This window comes from Trichoderma citrinoviride (genome assembly GCF_003025115.1).
Source record: "Trichoderma citrinoviride strain TUCIM 6016 unplaced genomic scaffold BBK36scaffold_8, whole genome shotgun sequence".
Classification (NCBI taxonomy): domain Eukaryota; kingdom Fungi; phylum Ascomycota; class Sordariomycetes; order Hypocreales; family Hypocreaceae; genus Trichoderma; species Trichoderma citrinoviride.
Window position 1 is genome coordinate 1,007,368 of NW_020194716.1, and position 14,253 is coordinate 1,021,620.

Here is a 14,253-nt window from a genome sequence, read left to right on the forward strand (position 1 = left end):
CTGACGATTTCAGCGGTTGACTACGTCTTGAAATAGTACTTCTACCCGAAAAGGTAGCATACATGAGGTAACGCTGATCGAATGTCAGTTTCTGTCCCATAGTAGGCAACGTCTGCTTCGTCTTCTCTCCATCACTGTCGCCCTATAGGCCGTTGAGACAATGACGGGCCAATCATGCGTTGCCCAACAAGCAGCGAAATCCCCCAGATATCGAGGCGATGTGATCGGTCCATAGATCATCGTTGACTGTACGCAGGGGAAAAAAGCCAAGGATTGCGTGATATCATAGAGTATCTGGGTGGGTATCCTCAGAGCCTTCACAGTGGGCAAGACAACATCACAGCTCGGGAGAGCAAGAGTGTTTTACGAATTTGTATTTGCTTCCTGCTTCGCTCAACGAGACGAGAGTGTACAGGCACATAAGCTGAATATACAATCGGTTGAACAACGCCATGGCGAGCCCGCTTCCACAGGCTCCAGCCATCCCAACCTCCGAATCCATCCAGACCAACCCAGCCAGCACAGGCTCGGGTGCAACAACAACAACATAGGTACACACAAAGGAAAGAGAAGTTGAAAACCAAGAGCATGAAAAGACGATGAAAAGTCACATCACATCAAACAGACAAGCCCCTCACGTCTCGCTGGGCTTGGGCCCCGAGAAGCGCGCAATCGACTTCTGGATGCCCCTCTCCATGCCCTTGGCCATCCTCTCGAGCGGCAGCTTCTCGTCCATCTTCTTGACGGCCCGCGCAATGGGCGGCTCGATGCGCTGGGCGGTGCGCTCGGCGGGGCTGGTGAAGTAGTTGATGTTGCGCTCCCAGCGCGGCGCCCACTTGGTCGTCTGGCGCGCCATGCGCTCCTCGGCGCCGGGCATGGCCATGTACAGGGGCGCCAGGACGCCGACGCCGGCGGCGCTGATGCAGAAGATTTCGGTGGGCTTGGCCTTGGGGAGACGGGGGACGCGGGGGGCCATGGTTGATGATGGTTGGTGGTGATTGATTGATGTGTTGGTGTTGATGGAGATGGGGAGTTGATGATGTGTCAGTTCTGGTTGACCTGTTATGATGCCCAATTAGTATCTGGGATGGTCAGGTTGCAGTGAAGTCGAAGGGAGGATGATGAAAGAGAAGGGAATGGACATACCAATGAAGACGACTGATGAAGTCTTTCACAGTCGCAAGATGTTGTTGTTGAAGAGTGTTCAAGTGCTGGCTGATAGGACGGCGATTTCGATGAGGATGAGGAGGATAAAGAGTAGGAGGCAAAGAAGGAACAGTTAGCACGAGGATGCACACCTCCGCACTTGCCTTATATACCCAATGCCCACTCGCCCCAGGTTCCTTCCTTCCTTCCCCCCCCTCATCCAGGGATGACACCACCCTCACGCGGTCAGAAGCAAGGCAGCCACGACGCAGTACCTCTTGCACAGGTAAACGACAAGCAGGGGGTCTATCGGCAGAGACTCTGCCGCGCAAAGGGCACAAGTATCAGCAGAGCGACGGCATGTACCTCTCGTCCGAGAGTGAGGTCAGACTCGGGAGATGCTGCTGCGTGCGGAGAAAAACAGGGCAAAGGTCCTGCGGTACGAGGGGGTCGTGTCGGCGACTGGGCGACGCCGCAGGTCACTTTCCGCGTGGCGATACCTGTGAGAGAATGCTTGTTGCTGATGGCCGTACAGTGTGTGTGTTTTCGTCGCATACCATGTAAGGTATTCATAAAAGGGCGTTACAATAGCGGCAAGCCACCCCAGAAAACCGCATGCATCAACAACCACACCACCTTTTCTCCTCATCAGCCGGGGGGTGGTGGTTTGGCTTGCATTCTGCCAGTATCTAACACGTCGCCAGTTCAAGACAATGACAGCAGCAATCCAACCCACGAGGCGTGCCTCGGCATTGCCCCAAACGGACACATCTCGAGCCTCACTTTTCTCTTTCGTTTTCTCTCTCACATCACCATCGCGTCTCCCTTGGTGTTTTTGATCTTCTGTTGGCCATCGACCCTCTGCTATTAGTCTTAGTACTACTAGCAACAGACCCGCCCCCAGACTGGGAAACTGGCGCTACTCCGGACTGCTGTGGATTCAGATTTCGTCTGGATGGATCCTGGCCCACTTCCCCAGACGGCACAGCGATTTGCTCTCCACTGCCCAATCGCCCGGCTTGTCTCCTCCGTCTCCTCCGTCGCTTCGCTCTTTCATCATTCCTGTCCTCGCATGCCAGGGTTGGCACTCGTCGCTACGATGACTCGTCGAAAGCAGCCTTCTGCTGGAGAGAAATAGGGCACTGCAAACCAGGTGTAATGTAAAACAATGGAAACAAAACCAGCTCAGCAAATCCAAGCACCCAGAAAAGCCCTGATGGACAGCCACCCCAATCCTGCAGTAACCCCTCAAAAGCAATCCAACATACTCGTACTACATGGCGCCACTCATCATCCGTCATCAAGCAGCAAAACCTCACATTGGACACGACAACTATGTACGTATCTACTTATTACTAGCTCGGTCGCATGTTCGTCCGTTCGCTTGAATGGCTGGTGGCGACATGGTTTCTCGCAAGAGTCGAGACGGGGGAGACGGAGGCAATGCGAGTGAAAGAAGCATAGCCCCCGTGATTGGACCAGCAGCAGAGACGCGTGTACCAGCCAGGCAGGGTACTGCGTTACCCGAGGGTACATTGGCGGCCGGATTGGGCATGTAACTGCATCTGCTTGACGGGTACCCCCTTCTTCTGACACTGTACGAGGGTTGGATGAGCTGGCTTGACCGCATGTGTGTCTACGAGTATGTGTCTACAAGGGGTAATTATCCGACGCAGAGAGCAGTATTACTCCGTAGTACGCAACAAAGTCAATGCATATCCTGATGTGGTATTCGCTCAGTTTGTGCGAGAAGAAAGAGGCTGTAACACTGCAGGTCTACGGAGTACGTATTCGCGTCTAACAGCCCACAACCAGGTTGTGCTAGGTAATTCCATCGAAATACTACATCATACTGCAGCCATCGACATCCTCCCGTCCTCAGGAATTCACACAAGATACATCAATTCCAACCAACAAACGATCCATATCATCAAGTGTCATCTCCGTCACGTCTCGCTTCATATCCAGTCCAATCTGGCCACGGCAACCAAAGCATGTCCATCTCTCTCCAACACCCTCAACGCCGCCCTACTTCCTCGTATGCAGCAAGACGCCCACCTTGACATCGATCCGGAGCCCGTAATCGGGCGACCCCTCCAGCTCCTGCTTCCCCCGCCTCTTGTTCACTGCGAAAACCTGGCTGACCGCGGTGCACGCCGACCGTCTCGCCTGCAACTTGTCAATGGCCGCCGCGCCAGAGACGTAAGCGTGCGTCTCGTCTCTGCCCGCGTACGTCCCCGTATGGAGGAACGCCTCGCGGACGTGCTGCTTCTGAAGCTTCACGACGTACCCCTTGTCCACCTTGACGACGGACACGGTGCCATCGGGATCTGTCCTCGCGACGAACCTCGCCCGCAGCTGATCGTCCTGCGGCTCGCATACAACGTACAGCTGCTTCAGCCCGCTGAACCAGGAACAGTGGTTCCCCAGCCCAAAGGACGCAAAGATGGGCGCGTTCTCGTGCCAGCCTCGCTCCGTCGGCGCGAGCTCCATGGCCATGTTCTGCACCTGGGACATCCACGCCGGGCGTTGGTCGCCGCCTGCATCACCCTCCCCCTTGAAGCGGCCCATCTCCCACCACTTGATGGACAGGGAGATGAACCGCCTCCTGAGCACCTCCCAGACGAAGCAGATGATGTCCTTGGCGGCGTGGAAGCGCAGGACGCCGTGCTTGGTTTTGTTGTGGCCGAAGACGGGCATCTCGTTGGGCAGCAGATGGCGCAGGATGAGGGCTCGCTCCGCGCGGTTGACGGCGAGGGCGGCGCGGGCGGGCGCCGTCGATCGGGCGAGCGTGCGGGAGGCCTGGACGTGCATGGTGGGCGCCGGCGAGACGGCGGAGATGCGGTGCACGCTGGGGCGGATGATGTGCTCCCATATCTGGAGGCGGATCTCCGTGGGGAGGTCGCTGAAGGTGAGGCCCTTTTTCATCTCAGGGGTTGACATTGTTGGGCCGGGAAGGCGATTGTGCGTTTGTGTCTTGTTGGGACAGAGATGCCGCGACTTGTAGGTGCTTATAACCGTGGACGATGTCGGGGGTTTTCTTTGCTGCGTGGGTGTATGAGGTGAATGATGGAGGTGAGTTTGGCGAGTTGGAAGAGGGAAGTGAATGAAGAAGATCACGAGGGGAGCCAAGCATTTATACTAGGTACCTTAGGCAGTTGCACGCACCTGGCATCTGTTGAACAGGTACGTATAGGTACTTTGAGATAGAGGCCAGCTCAAAGCAAGTGTCGGCCAACTCTTGACCCGCCTCGTCAAGCCAGGTAAGTTAGTGGTGTAAGGTAAGGTAGTCAAGCTTTCGCGCGTAGATTCGCGTGTGGACGCCAGGGCGTGCTGTGAGCGAACCTCGCGTAGGCATTGGCGGAGAGATGCTCTGCCAACTCCGACGTCTCCGTGTACGACATCCAAAAGCCCCCTATCGTCAAGTTTTCATGGAAAGAATCCTGCGTCTGTGCAGCTGATACCTCGATCACTTGCCCTTCATCATCACGTACGACTTCTGTACTCAGAGCAGAGCCTCTCAATCTGGTAGACGAACCTTCGCGGAGCGTTATTCCATACATCATCTCATACTTTCACCCATTGGGGACCCTCGCTTGTTGGGGAGAGTCCTCTTCGGCAACACACAGCCTCCACACCTCGAGATCCAACAGAAGTCACTTGCAAACTTTCCGCCTATGCCTCCTTATACCCTTATACTTCCGGGCTATCTCCCGAGGAGGAATCTGCCTTTGCTACGACGATCCGGAGGCTCGGAGTTTGATCCCTTAGCTTCATGCCCTGAGTCTCGCTTCAACTCTGCGATTCCCAGTACGGACAAGCAGGCTTATAGAGTTTGACACCATGGCTACAAACGTGCGGTATCCCAAGATAAGCTTAAAACTTTACTTGTTCTCAGCCGAAGCCACGATTGACAAGACGTCTTCAGCCCCCTCTTGCCTGTGTATAAATAGCAAGCGTTTTCCCACCTCGAGCTTCGTTTTCCCCTTCACCATCTCTCCATCATATCCATACGCAACAACAGCAAGTACGAGTAAACTCTTTCAAACAACCATCCACTTACTCGTCTTGCCAGCTTGCTGTTGCTTCTTCTCCTTCTTTCTCGCTTCGTCTCTCTTCTCCCTCGTCTCTTCTCCCCTCTTGTCTCTTTCCGGCGGCCAATCCACCACAATGGCCCCCCACGCTCTTCTCGCCTCCAGGGGTCATGTAGACTCCCTGGAGATGGACGACGACCTGGAGTTGGGTCTCGTCTACCCCCTGTCCGTCGTGGACAAACCCGCCCTGGCCGCCATCCCCACCAGCCACGACGGCAAGCCCAGGCTGGAGGGCTACATCATTGCCGCCACCATCGTCTCCATCTGCCTGGTTGTCTGTCTCGCCGCAGTGGCCCTTGTGGCCTGCTGCCTCTGCGTCAAGAAGGCGCGGCGCACCGGGAGAGGGGAAGCGCGCCACCGCCCTCCCACACCCTTCGCCAGGGGGAGGGCCAGCGCCAGCACCGACGAGGAGACGACGACTCCTCCCATCCCGCTCGCCACCCTTCCCGCCGCCAAGGTTGCCGGGAAGCGTCTCCCCGCGAACACTGCGGCGCGGAGACCCGGCTTCTTCTCGGGCATGGAGGTGGCCCGGCCGTTGCAGGTGCCCTTTTTGGACACGGTCGTCGAGGCCTCGAGCAGCGAGGAGCGTGTTTGCGAGGGAGCGGGCGAAGAGCCTGGTGAGGACGCCAATGGGGGTTTTGATGAGATCAAGGACCGAGGGCAGATGTAAACGGTTCCGGCGGCTGTAGTGTGGACATGTTTGGGTTCTTTGTGTTAAGCTTTTTGTGGCTTTCTATCTGCGTTTTGAGTTTGGAGATACACCCTTTGGTTTTGGTTTCAGGATTGGGAACAGCTGGAGTACGGGATTCTTTGGATGATACCCGGGGTACCTGCTCCGTACAGATTAGTCGAGTGAAATCCACTCTTGTCGAATTGAAATATCGCAAGCTCCCATCTTGAAGCCCATCGTGGTTGTTGGCTGAGTGTGTGCATGCTATACTATGGGTACTCATCTCTGTCCTCCGGTCTTTGCTCCATAGCCGCCATGCTGTGTGAGGCACCCGGCACGGACACACACCCACACAACTGCCAAATACGACACATGTCAAACGTCCATCCAACGGACCGTCGCCATCGGCTCATCGGCGGCCGCGAGCGCATTTCTGTGCGACCTGACGATGGCCCGGCGACCGACGACCCGAAGCTGGGCGCTCCCGACAGCCGAGAGTGGAGGGCTGCGAGATGAGGCTAATGTAGGGCGAGATGCACGTCGGCAGTGACCGGAGCTGCTGGGGTGTTGCGACGGGGACTTGGAGCGTGCCTGTTGGTGTCAGAGGATGATGAGGGAGTAGCATGTACACATGATTGTGTATGGATTGAGTCGAGGTGGTAGTTAACCGCCCCTGTCCGGTATAACCTGTAGATGCTGGAGATGGACTGGAGACGACGCTTAATCTGATGCAGGTGATACAACTGACAGCTCAAAACATCGGTCAACCCAGCTGGAGCGAGATCAAATCAATGGAACAGCACCCTGCAGCCCCCCTATAACCTGACAGGGCCCAGCACTGGCGGCACCGCCCAATCAGCGCAATGCCAGGGCACCGTCCAGGTGCTTCTAGCGCTCCATGGTTCCACCGGGGCTGCAGCCCGAGGGCCCGCCAGTCCGTCCAACGTCTTACGTATTGCTGTCGTTCTTGGTCCCTTTTCGGTGGCGATCCGACGAGGGTTGATTGACGGCGCGCTGCTCAGGTGACGGTAATCATCGGCCTTGGACGGCGATTCATTACGACATTTGTAGATGCATGTCTTATCGGTAGCAGCCGGCGTTGTTCGTCCATGCAGCTGGTGCTTGATGCGGGCGTCTCTCCCCTGGGCGCTTCTCTTCTTCCTCCTGCCCATCTCGAAGCTGTAGCACCAATTCGGTGTACTCTATAGGTACAAGCATCTCCTCGTCCTCTTCCTCTTCCTTTTCTCTCTCTCCTTCTCCACCGCCTCCATTAGCATCGCCATTTCTCCCTCCTTGACAATCAATCCTGCATCTCACCATCATCGTCACCCATCTTGCTGCTTCTCCCAACACCCCGAAAGCACCGCCGCCACGTCTCTCTCGGTCCGGCCCGCCGACTCCAAGCGCCGCCATTGTCCAGCCTCATCTCCTATCTGTTCACTCGCGCTGACGAGAGGCGACTTGAACCTCGAACTAGACCGCGCATCTGCTGCTTATCTCGTCCGAGTCAGCAGCCTCCTGTCATTCATCCCATCTGCTCCCAGCGGCCGTCGACGTCAGCCATTGTCACTGCTACCTGCATCTTCCCTTCCCCTCCTCCCATCTACGCGTTCATCTACATGCTATACCTACCCCTTGACTCTCCCGCTGTGATGAATCTGCCATCTGCTGAATCAACATAACCTTTCGACATCTCTTTCCCCTCGTCTTCACCATGACGTCCAGAGCCCCCAAGTGCTTTGCGCGACAGCTACACCAATCAGCTCGACCACGCAATATCTCGCTGCGACGGACTTCACCCACACCGCAGAGCCGGCCATTTACCAGACCAACAGCCGCGAGGCACAGCCGCGTAGCATCCAGGGCACAGACGCCTCATCCCCAGAACCTCTCTCCACGGGCTGTCGCTTTGCTGGCCGGCATTGGACTCGCATCGTTTGCTTACGCCCTCTACCGGACGCCCCCCGCTGCTTTTGACGCCGCGGCGGTGCTGCAGTCCGAAGACGATGGATATGCCCAGGCCGCCACTCACGATGACCGCGATCCGAATCTGCCCCGGTTTCGCATATCCGAGATCCGGAAGCACGACGGCAAGTCCAAGCATCCCTGGGTGACGTACGGCGACAAGGTCTACGACATCACCGAGTGGATTGCCGCCCATCCTGGTGGACCAGTCATTCTGCGAGCAGCCGGCGGCTCAATCGAGCCTTACTGGAACATCTTCACCATTCACAAGAACCAATACGTCTACGACATACTGAATCAGTACCTCATTGGCTACGTCCACCAGGCCGATCTGGTCAACGGCAAGCCCGCCCAGGAAGCGATTGAGGATCCATTCGCCGACGACCCGGTGAGACACCCTGACCTCATCACGCGGACACTGAAGCCTCGCAATGCCGAAACCCCTGAACCGGCTCTCAGCGCCCACTTCATCACGCCCAACGAGCTCTTCTACGTCCGGAACCACATGTGGGTGCCGAAGCTCTCTCCGGACGAGGCCGAGGCACACGTTCTGACCGTGGAACTCCCCGACGGTACCACCAAGGAATACACCCTGCGCGACCTCAAGACCAAATTCGAAAAGAGAAAAGTCACGGCTGTTTTGCAATGTTCGGGCAACCGTCGTAGCCACATGACCCAAGGGTCTGGCCGCCCAACAAACGGCCTGCAATGGGAAGCCGGCGCCATTTCCAATGCTTCGTGGGAGGGAGTTTTGCTGGCCGACATCCTCGCCGATGCCGGATTTGACGCCGCCACCGTGAGGGACGGCACCAGCGAAGCGCAGCATGTGCAGTTTTCTGGAATGGAGGCGTACGGCTCGTCTATACCCATCAGAAAGGCCGTCGACCCTCAGGGCGACGTGCTGTTGGCATACGGCATGAACGGCCAACCCCTGCCCAGGGACCACGGCTACCCCTTGCGATCCATCGTGCCCGGACACGTCGCTGCTCGGTCCGTCAAGTGGCTCAGTCACATCACCCTGAGCGATGAGGAGAGCCCTACCCAGTGGCAGCGCAAGGATTACAAGTGTTTTGGCCCCAACCAGACAAAGGTCGACTGGGAGTCTGCTCCGGCAATCCAGGAGCTGCCCGTCCAAAGCGCCATTACCGGTGTCAAGCTGGGTGGCTGGAAAGCGTCGGGTGAATCGCCGGCGAAAGAGGTTGCCCTCAACGGGTACGCCTACTCCGGCGGCGGACGGTCAGTCATCCGCGTCGACGTCTCGCTCGACGATGGGAAGACGTGGTCACAGGCCGATCTGCTGCGAGACGAGGCGCCGAAAAAGCTCGACGGCAAGGCCTGGAGCTGGAAACGGTGGACATTCAACGGGGCTGTTCCCCTAGAGGCCTTCAAGACCCCGGAAGACGATGCATCTGCCGGCCACGACGATACCGATGAGGATAGGAACACCATCAGGCGAGGCACTGCCAGGAGATCCGCCAACAGCGAGGGCGGCGGCCAGCAGAACTCCAAGGGCAACAACAACAACAACAACAACAGCAGCAGCAGGAGATGCACCACCGTTGCCATCAAGGCGACAGACGAGGCGTACAATACCCAGCCGGAGAGCCATGCCGCTACGTGGAACGTCAGGGGCAATCTGGCCACCGCGTGGCATCGCGTGCAGGTTTGCACGGACTGTTCTCCCGGCGCCATTGCTCTGGAGAAGAAGAAGAAGAAGCCTTTGCATGAGAAGAAGTCATCGCACGAGGAGGAGTGAAGTTTTCAAAAGGCGGGTTTAGAGTCGTCATTGCTTTTCTTGGGTTTTTTTTGCCCCGTTGCAGAGCGTATATTATTGAAGCACATTAGTCGGTTAAGGATTAGGTACTCAGCATAGAGAGATTGGATATACGTAGAAGGAGTCGGACGTTTTTTTTTTTTTCCCTTTCTTTGTATAGGTGTATATACCCTCTTGTGCGAGACGCATAGCACAAAAATAATGGATTGTTTGTTACATTGCAGTGATGAGCATTGAGGTAATCAACACATCTCTGACATCGTCATATTCCTGGGGACTTGTTCAGATTCACTTAATTGGTTTTTTACATACTCCCCATGCACAGCGTACAACGCAACGCCTCTCCGTCCTTCTTCCTCCACGCCAATGCCCAGTCCTGTGCTTTTGGAAAGAAGACCAGCCTCCGAATAAGCCAGCCGCCCTCCCATTCTAATCCGTATATTGATACACATTTCCCCAAAAGCCCACTGCCCAGCATCTGCCACCGATTAGGTAACATGAACCATCAAGCACCCCCTTCGCTAGTCGGCGTCCCCCCCTCTGTAAAAGGCTTACTCCTCCTCGTCTTCGCCGTCAGAAAAGTACTCAAACGGGTTGGGCACCGTCGCCTCCTCGTCTCCCTCGCCGTCCTCGTCCACCGCGGTGAGCACACCGGCGGCGGCGGCGGCGCCCGAGCCGATGTCGGCGCTGCCGTTGTTGCCAGGGGTCTGGGGCTCCGCCAGTCCAAAGGGTGACCGTCCTGAGCCTGAGCTGCGCAGCAGCTGCTCCATCACAGGGTTGACGCCACCAAGACGGCCGGTGGCATCGTCGAGAAGGGATCGGCCAGAGCGACCAGCTCCGCCTCTGCCGAGTTGCTGTCCGGCCACCGGCGCGCGCTCCGTCGTAACCTTCTTCAGCTTCTCCTCAAGAAGCGTCTTGGGTTCGTCAGGCTGCGTGTCGTGGAGAAGAAGAGGTCCACCGGTTGGCTGAAGAGAAAGAAAGGAAACGTTAGCATTTGTCAACTTAATTTGCACCAGGATTAGGACAATGATTTACCTTCTTGACTGGCTTATAACGGCCAGCAGGGAAGCTGATGTACTTGAGCTGGCCAGGCAGGACTCTGCTCATGTTGTCAATTTCGTAGCCAATCTTCTCCTTCTCGGGCTTTTTCTTTGCGTCGGCGGCTGCCGCATCCTTGTCGTCGGACTCCTTCTTGTCCTTGCCCTCCTCCTTTGCCTTGTCGTCATCGACTTCCATCTTGTCTCCGCTCTTGGCCGGAGCGCTATCGATGTCCATGCTCTCATGACGCTGCGCCCGCTCTTTCTTCTGGGCTCTCCTCTTGGCCTGAGCCGTGGTCGACAGAATGGCAGTCGCAATAAGAGCCGGTCCCTCTTCTGTCTTGACCTCCTGCTCAGGTGGGTAGTCGAACAGGCTCTGGCGAGTGGCACAGTGGAACTTGAAGTCGGGAATCTCCAGATCGTGGTCGAGGCCAATGATGGACGTGGGCGAGAAGCTGAGAGACAGGAAGTGGGTAAAGGGGAACCAGTACCAATATTGGGTGAAGACTGCCATGCCAACGATACCGGCCATGTTGAGATTACCAGTCTGAGTCTGAAGGCCAATGGTGCAGTTTCGGCCGCCTGCGTCGATGATGCCCAGGGCAAGGGCGGCGCCAAACTTGGTCATGGCATCCTCGTGTCGGTCACCAACCACCTTCTTGAGCGTCTTCCGGATGGACGCCACCTTGGGGTTCATGACCTCGTTCTGCTGCACCATGATCATGGCCAGGGAGATGAGGGCGCCCTGTCGGACAAAGTCGGTAGGATCCTTCATCATGGGCTCCAGGAGGTCGATGGCCTCGTCCAGCCCGGTTCCGGCACATGAGATACCCAGGGCCATGGCGGATCCGTATCGGACGTGGGGGTTGTAGGACTCGGACAGCAGCTCCACCATGCGGGGGACGCTGCCGGGCTTGCGGAAGAGAATGAAGCCCAAGCTCATGACGGCGATTCGGCGAACGTCGTCATTGACGTCGCTCACGGCAGTGTGAAGCAGCTTGCGAATGGCCTTGTTGCTGCCCGTGCCGCAGTAGGCCAGGGCAACGGTCATGATACCACCGTATCGCAGTGTGGGATCCGGGTCGTTGAGCAGGCCCTCGATCAGCACGTCGGCGCCCTCTTGGCGGCCGTACATGATGAGCGCCATGCCAAGGGCCACGCCGCGGACAATCTTCTCATGGGTCGTCTCGTGGGCGTACGTAATCATGTCCTCGAGGGCCTTGACGTTACCAGTGCCCAGCATGATGAGGCCCATGGCCAGTCCGACCGCCTCACCATTGAGGGCAGAGTCTTGGAAGAGAACATCCTTAAGCTTCTCGAAGATCTCATTGTCTCCTGTGCCCATGCCAGCGATGCCCAGGCCGAGAGCACCACCATGCTGAACAACCTCCTCCTCAGCCTGGCCAAACTGCATCTTGAGGTATTCCAGAGCCCCGGCGCCGTGGTTGGCATGAATGAGGCCATAGGCATACAAAGCTCCGCCCTGGCTAAAGATGGATCCGTTACTAAGGCCGCCTTGCTTGGGCAGGTATGGCTCGAGAAGCTTTCGTGACTGCGACAGATTGCCGCGGTGGATGACGCCGAGGGCAGCGGTGGCGGTGAACTTGGACCAGTTGACCGCCTTTCCGAGCCACTCGAGGTTGTCGCGGAAGAACTTGTCGTTTGTGGTGCCCTGGTTCATAAAGGCATTGCAGAATGTCACGGCAGTGTGGAAGATGGAGTTGCGGCCCTCGAGACTGTCGCGCACCTTGTTGAGGATGCTCAGGTCGGTGTGGTTGTTGCGGAAGAGGAACTCGAGGTTAAGGCGGATGGTCTTGGAGCCGTCGAGGATGGATCGGATATTGCGGTAGACCTTGGCCTCTTCTTCTGGGAGCTCATCTTCGGGCGCAGCCTGTTGGTTTTCCAGCAGCGATTCGCTCTCTTCGGGCTTGTCACCGGCTTCGGCCTCCTTCTTTTTGGGGGGCTCCCCAGATGGAAGAGAGGACAGGACCTTGCCCAAGAATTCCTGGGTGCCGTTGTCATAGAGATCAAAGGCGATCTGGTACGCGTCGGCCGTGGAGGTGCGATCGCCCTTGGACACGAGGTTGCGCAGCATCCGGGATGCCTCCTCGTCTACGTTGAGATAGACAACGCATCTGGCGATGGCAAAGTAGTCGGGATTGGGGATCTCGTTCAAAAGGTCGAGGATCAACCGCAGGATCTCGGTTCGGAAGGCCCTCTCCTGAACAATGTCCATGCAGATGCCCAGGATGTATTCCATCAGCTCCTCGGCGGGTCCCGGCTGCCCCTCGGCACCCTTGACCTTGGAGAGCTTCTCATCGTCGCTGGCGCGCTTGATGACTCGCCGGAGGATGTCGAGATTCCTAGCCTCGACGGCGATGCCAACCACCTGCCTGTACCGGCCTTGCGCTAGGCAGCTCTCAAACAGGCGATCAATGATCCGCTGCAGAGAAGCCTCGGCCGCGTTGTTGGGCAGCTGGGTGATGGATCCCGAGCGACCCTGCTTTGTCACGGGCTGGAAGGTGGCATCGAGTATGGTGTTGTCGATGGAGGCACGGGAGAGTAGAGACTTGGGCGGCAGGGTGGTGTGAGAGAAGGGCGTCGTGGGAGACATGACGACACCATCGGTGGAAGTGGCAAAGGTGGTCGAGAGCTCAGGCAGATCGGACGTCTTGGACGGCTTGGGGGCGGCGTTTTTCGCAGCGGTGGTGGCGATGTACTGGTCGACGCACTTGGAGATGATGGTCTCCTCAAACTCGCCGGGAGAGTCGATCTTGAACAGGTCCCCCGCCGCGAGGGCAAAGACCATGCTGTCGTTGTAGGCCTGCAGGTGGTAGTAGACCTTGGCGAGCACGAGGGCGGCCAGCTGGCGTTCGGGGAAGGACTCGTCCTCGTAGAGGGCCTCGCTACAAGCACACAGGGTTAGCCGGGGAGCTCGACGCCCGTCAAAGGATTTGCGCAGAAACATACATCTGGCTCAAGCTGCCGGCGACCTCGGTCCAGACGGTGTCGATGTCGTCGTTGAGCGTCTGCAGGGCGAAGACGCGGAGCTCGGGCTCCTCGTCGGCCAGGAAGGCGAGCACGCCCGTAGCCGACACCAAGCCAGGCATGTTGTCGAGATGGCTGGGCCGGGATGCGGTTCACGAGCGGGATCGAGGGGCGGATTCGGCGTGGAAGGGGAAAGAAGGCTGTGAATGCTGTGGCTGCGATGGATCAGAGGGCGGCCGCGGGCGGTGTCAGCATTCCCAGGTGAACAATTAGCAGAGGGAAGATGGGACAAGGCAGCTGCAGCAGCGCGGAGCAGAGCTGAAGCTGTTGTAGCTGTCGTGTGGTTGTGGATGTGGGATGAGTCGAGGCTGATGCTTCCGTGGTGTGGACAAACAGCAGTCGAGGTGCAAGTCCTTGTCCACGTCAGGCACAGCTCTGCCTGCCCTGCCTTGTACTATGTATCTCTGTAACTCGGCGTGGAGCACGGGCCAATCTGGTGGGGTTGGGCCAATGAGAGGGCGACAAAATAATTGAGACGTGATTTGAGTGTCTGGATCATCACAGTGTGATGCAATAATG

The 14,253-nt window shown here is 57.4% G+C and overlaps 5 protein-coding genes across 5 annotated transcripts; 2 read left to right on the forward strand and 3 right to left on the reverse strand.

Moving 5' to 3' along the window:
* Positions 1–634: 634 nt before the first annotated feature.
* Positions 635–976, reverse strand: BBK36DRAFT_1159942 (hypothetical protein; the record flags this gene model as incomplete). The annotated part of the gene is made up of 1 exon (XM_024894248.1): positions 635–976. The coding sequence occupies one exon, from the start codon at positions 974–976 to the stop codon at positions 635–637; it is 342 nt and encodes a 113-aa protein (XP_024749136.1).
* Positions 977–3,174: 2,198 nt separating this feature from the next.
* BBK36DRAFT_1169510 (hypothetical protein) lies at positions 3,175–4,089 on the reverse strand (the record flags this gene model as incomplete). The annotated part of the gene is made up of 1 exon (XM_024895324.1): positions 3,175–4,089. One exon carries the CDS (start codon positions 4,087–4,089, stop codon positions 3,175–3,177), a length of 915 nt encoding a protein of 304 aa, XP_024749137.1.
* A 1,227-nt stretch (positions 4,090–5,316) lies between these two features.
* Positions 5,317–6,446, forward strand: BBK36DRAFT_1202822 (hypothetical protein; the record flags this gene model as incomplete). Its single annotated transcript, XM_024897237.1, has 2 exons — positions 5,317–5,875; positions 6,221–6,446. The coding sequence occupies 2 exons, from the start codon at positions 5,317–5,319 to the stop codon at positions 6,424–6,426; spliced, it is 765 nt and encodes a 254-aa protein (XP_024749138.1). The 3' UTR covers positions 6,427–6,446.
* Positions 6,447–7,624: 1,178 nt separating this feature from the next.
* BBK36DRAFT_1141754 (hypothetical protein) lies at positions 7,625–9,631 on the forward strand (the record flags this gene model as incomplete). The annotated part of the gene is made up of 1 exon (XM_024893476.1): positions 7,625–9,631. The coding sequence occupies one exon, from the start codon at positions 7,625–7,627 to the stop codon at positions 9,629–9,631; it is 2,007 nt and encodes a 668-aa protein (XP_024749139.1).
* A 563-nt stretch (positions 9,632–10,194) lies between these two features.
* On the reverse strand, positions 10,195–14,165 carry BBK36DRAFT_1135569 (26S proteasome regulatory complex, non-ATPase subcomplex, Rpn2/Psmd1 subunit). Its single transcript, XM_024892689.1, has 4 exons — positions 14,086–14,165; positions 13,657–14,005; positions 10,685–13,592; positions 10,195–10,614 (listed from the first exon to the last, which is right to left on the reverse strand). The coding sequence occupies exons 2-4, from the start codon at positions 13,794–13,796 to the stop codon at positions 10,201–10,203; spliced, it is 3,462 nt and encodes a 1,153-aa protein (XP_024749140.1). The 5' UTR covers positions 13,797–14,005; positions 14,086–14,165; the 3' UTR covers positions 10,195–10,200.
* Positions 14,166–14,253: the final 88 nt, after the last annotated feature.

Bases quoted from the DNA above. Each gene is read 5' to 3' on its own strand.
- BBK36DRAFT_1135569 (XM_024892689.1), bottom strand. From the start codon at position 13,796: ATGCCTGGCTTGGTGTCGGCTACGGGCGTGCTCGCCTTCCTGGCCGAC. The intron at 13,593-13,656 runs GTATGTTTCTGC...GTGTGCTTGTAG, and splicing joins GCCGGCAGCTTGAGCCAGAT to CGAGGCCCTCTACGAGGACG. The intron at 10,615-10,684 runs GTAAATCATTGT...CTTTCTCTTCAG, and splicing joins GTTATAAGCCAGTCAAGAAG to CCAACCGGTGGACCTCTTCT.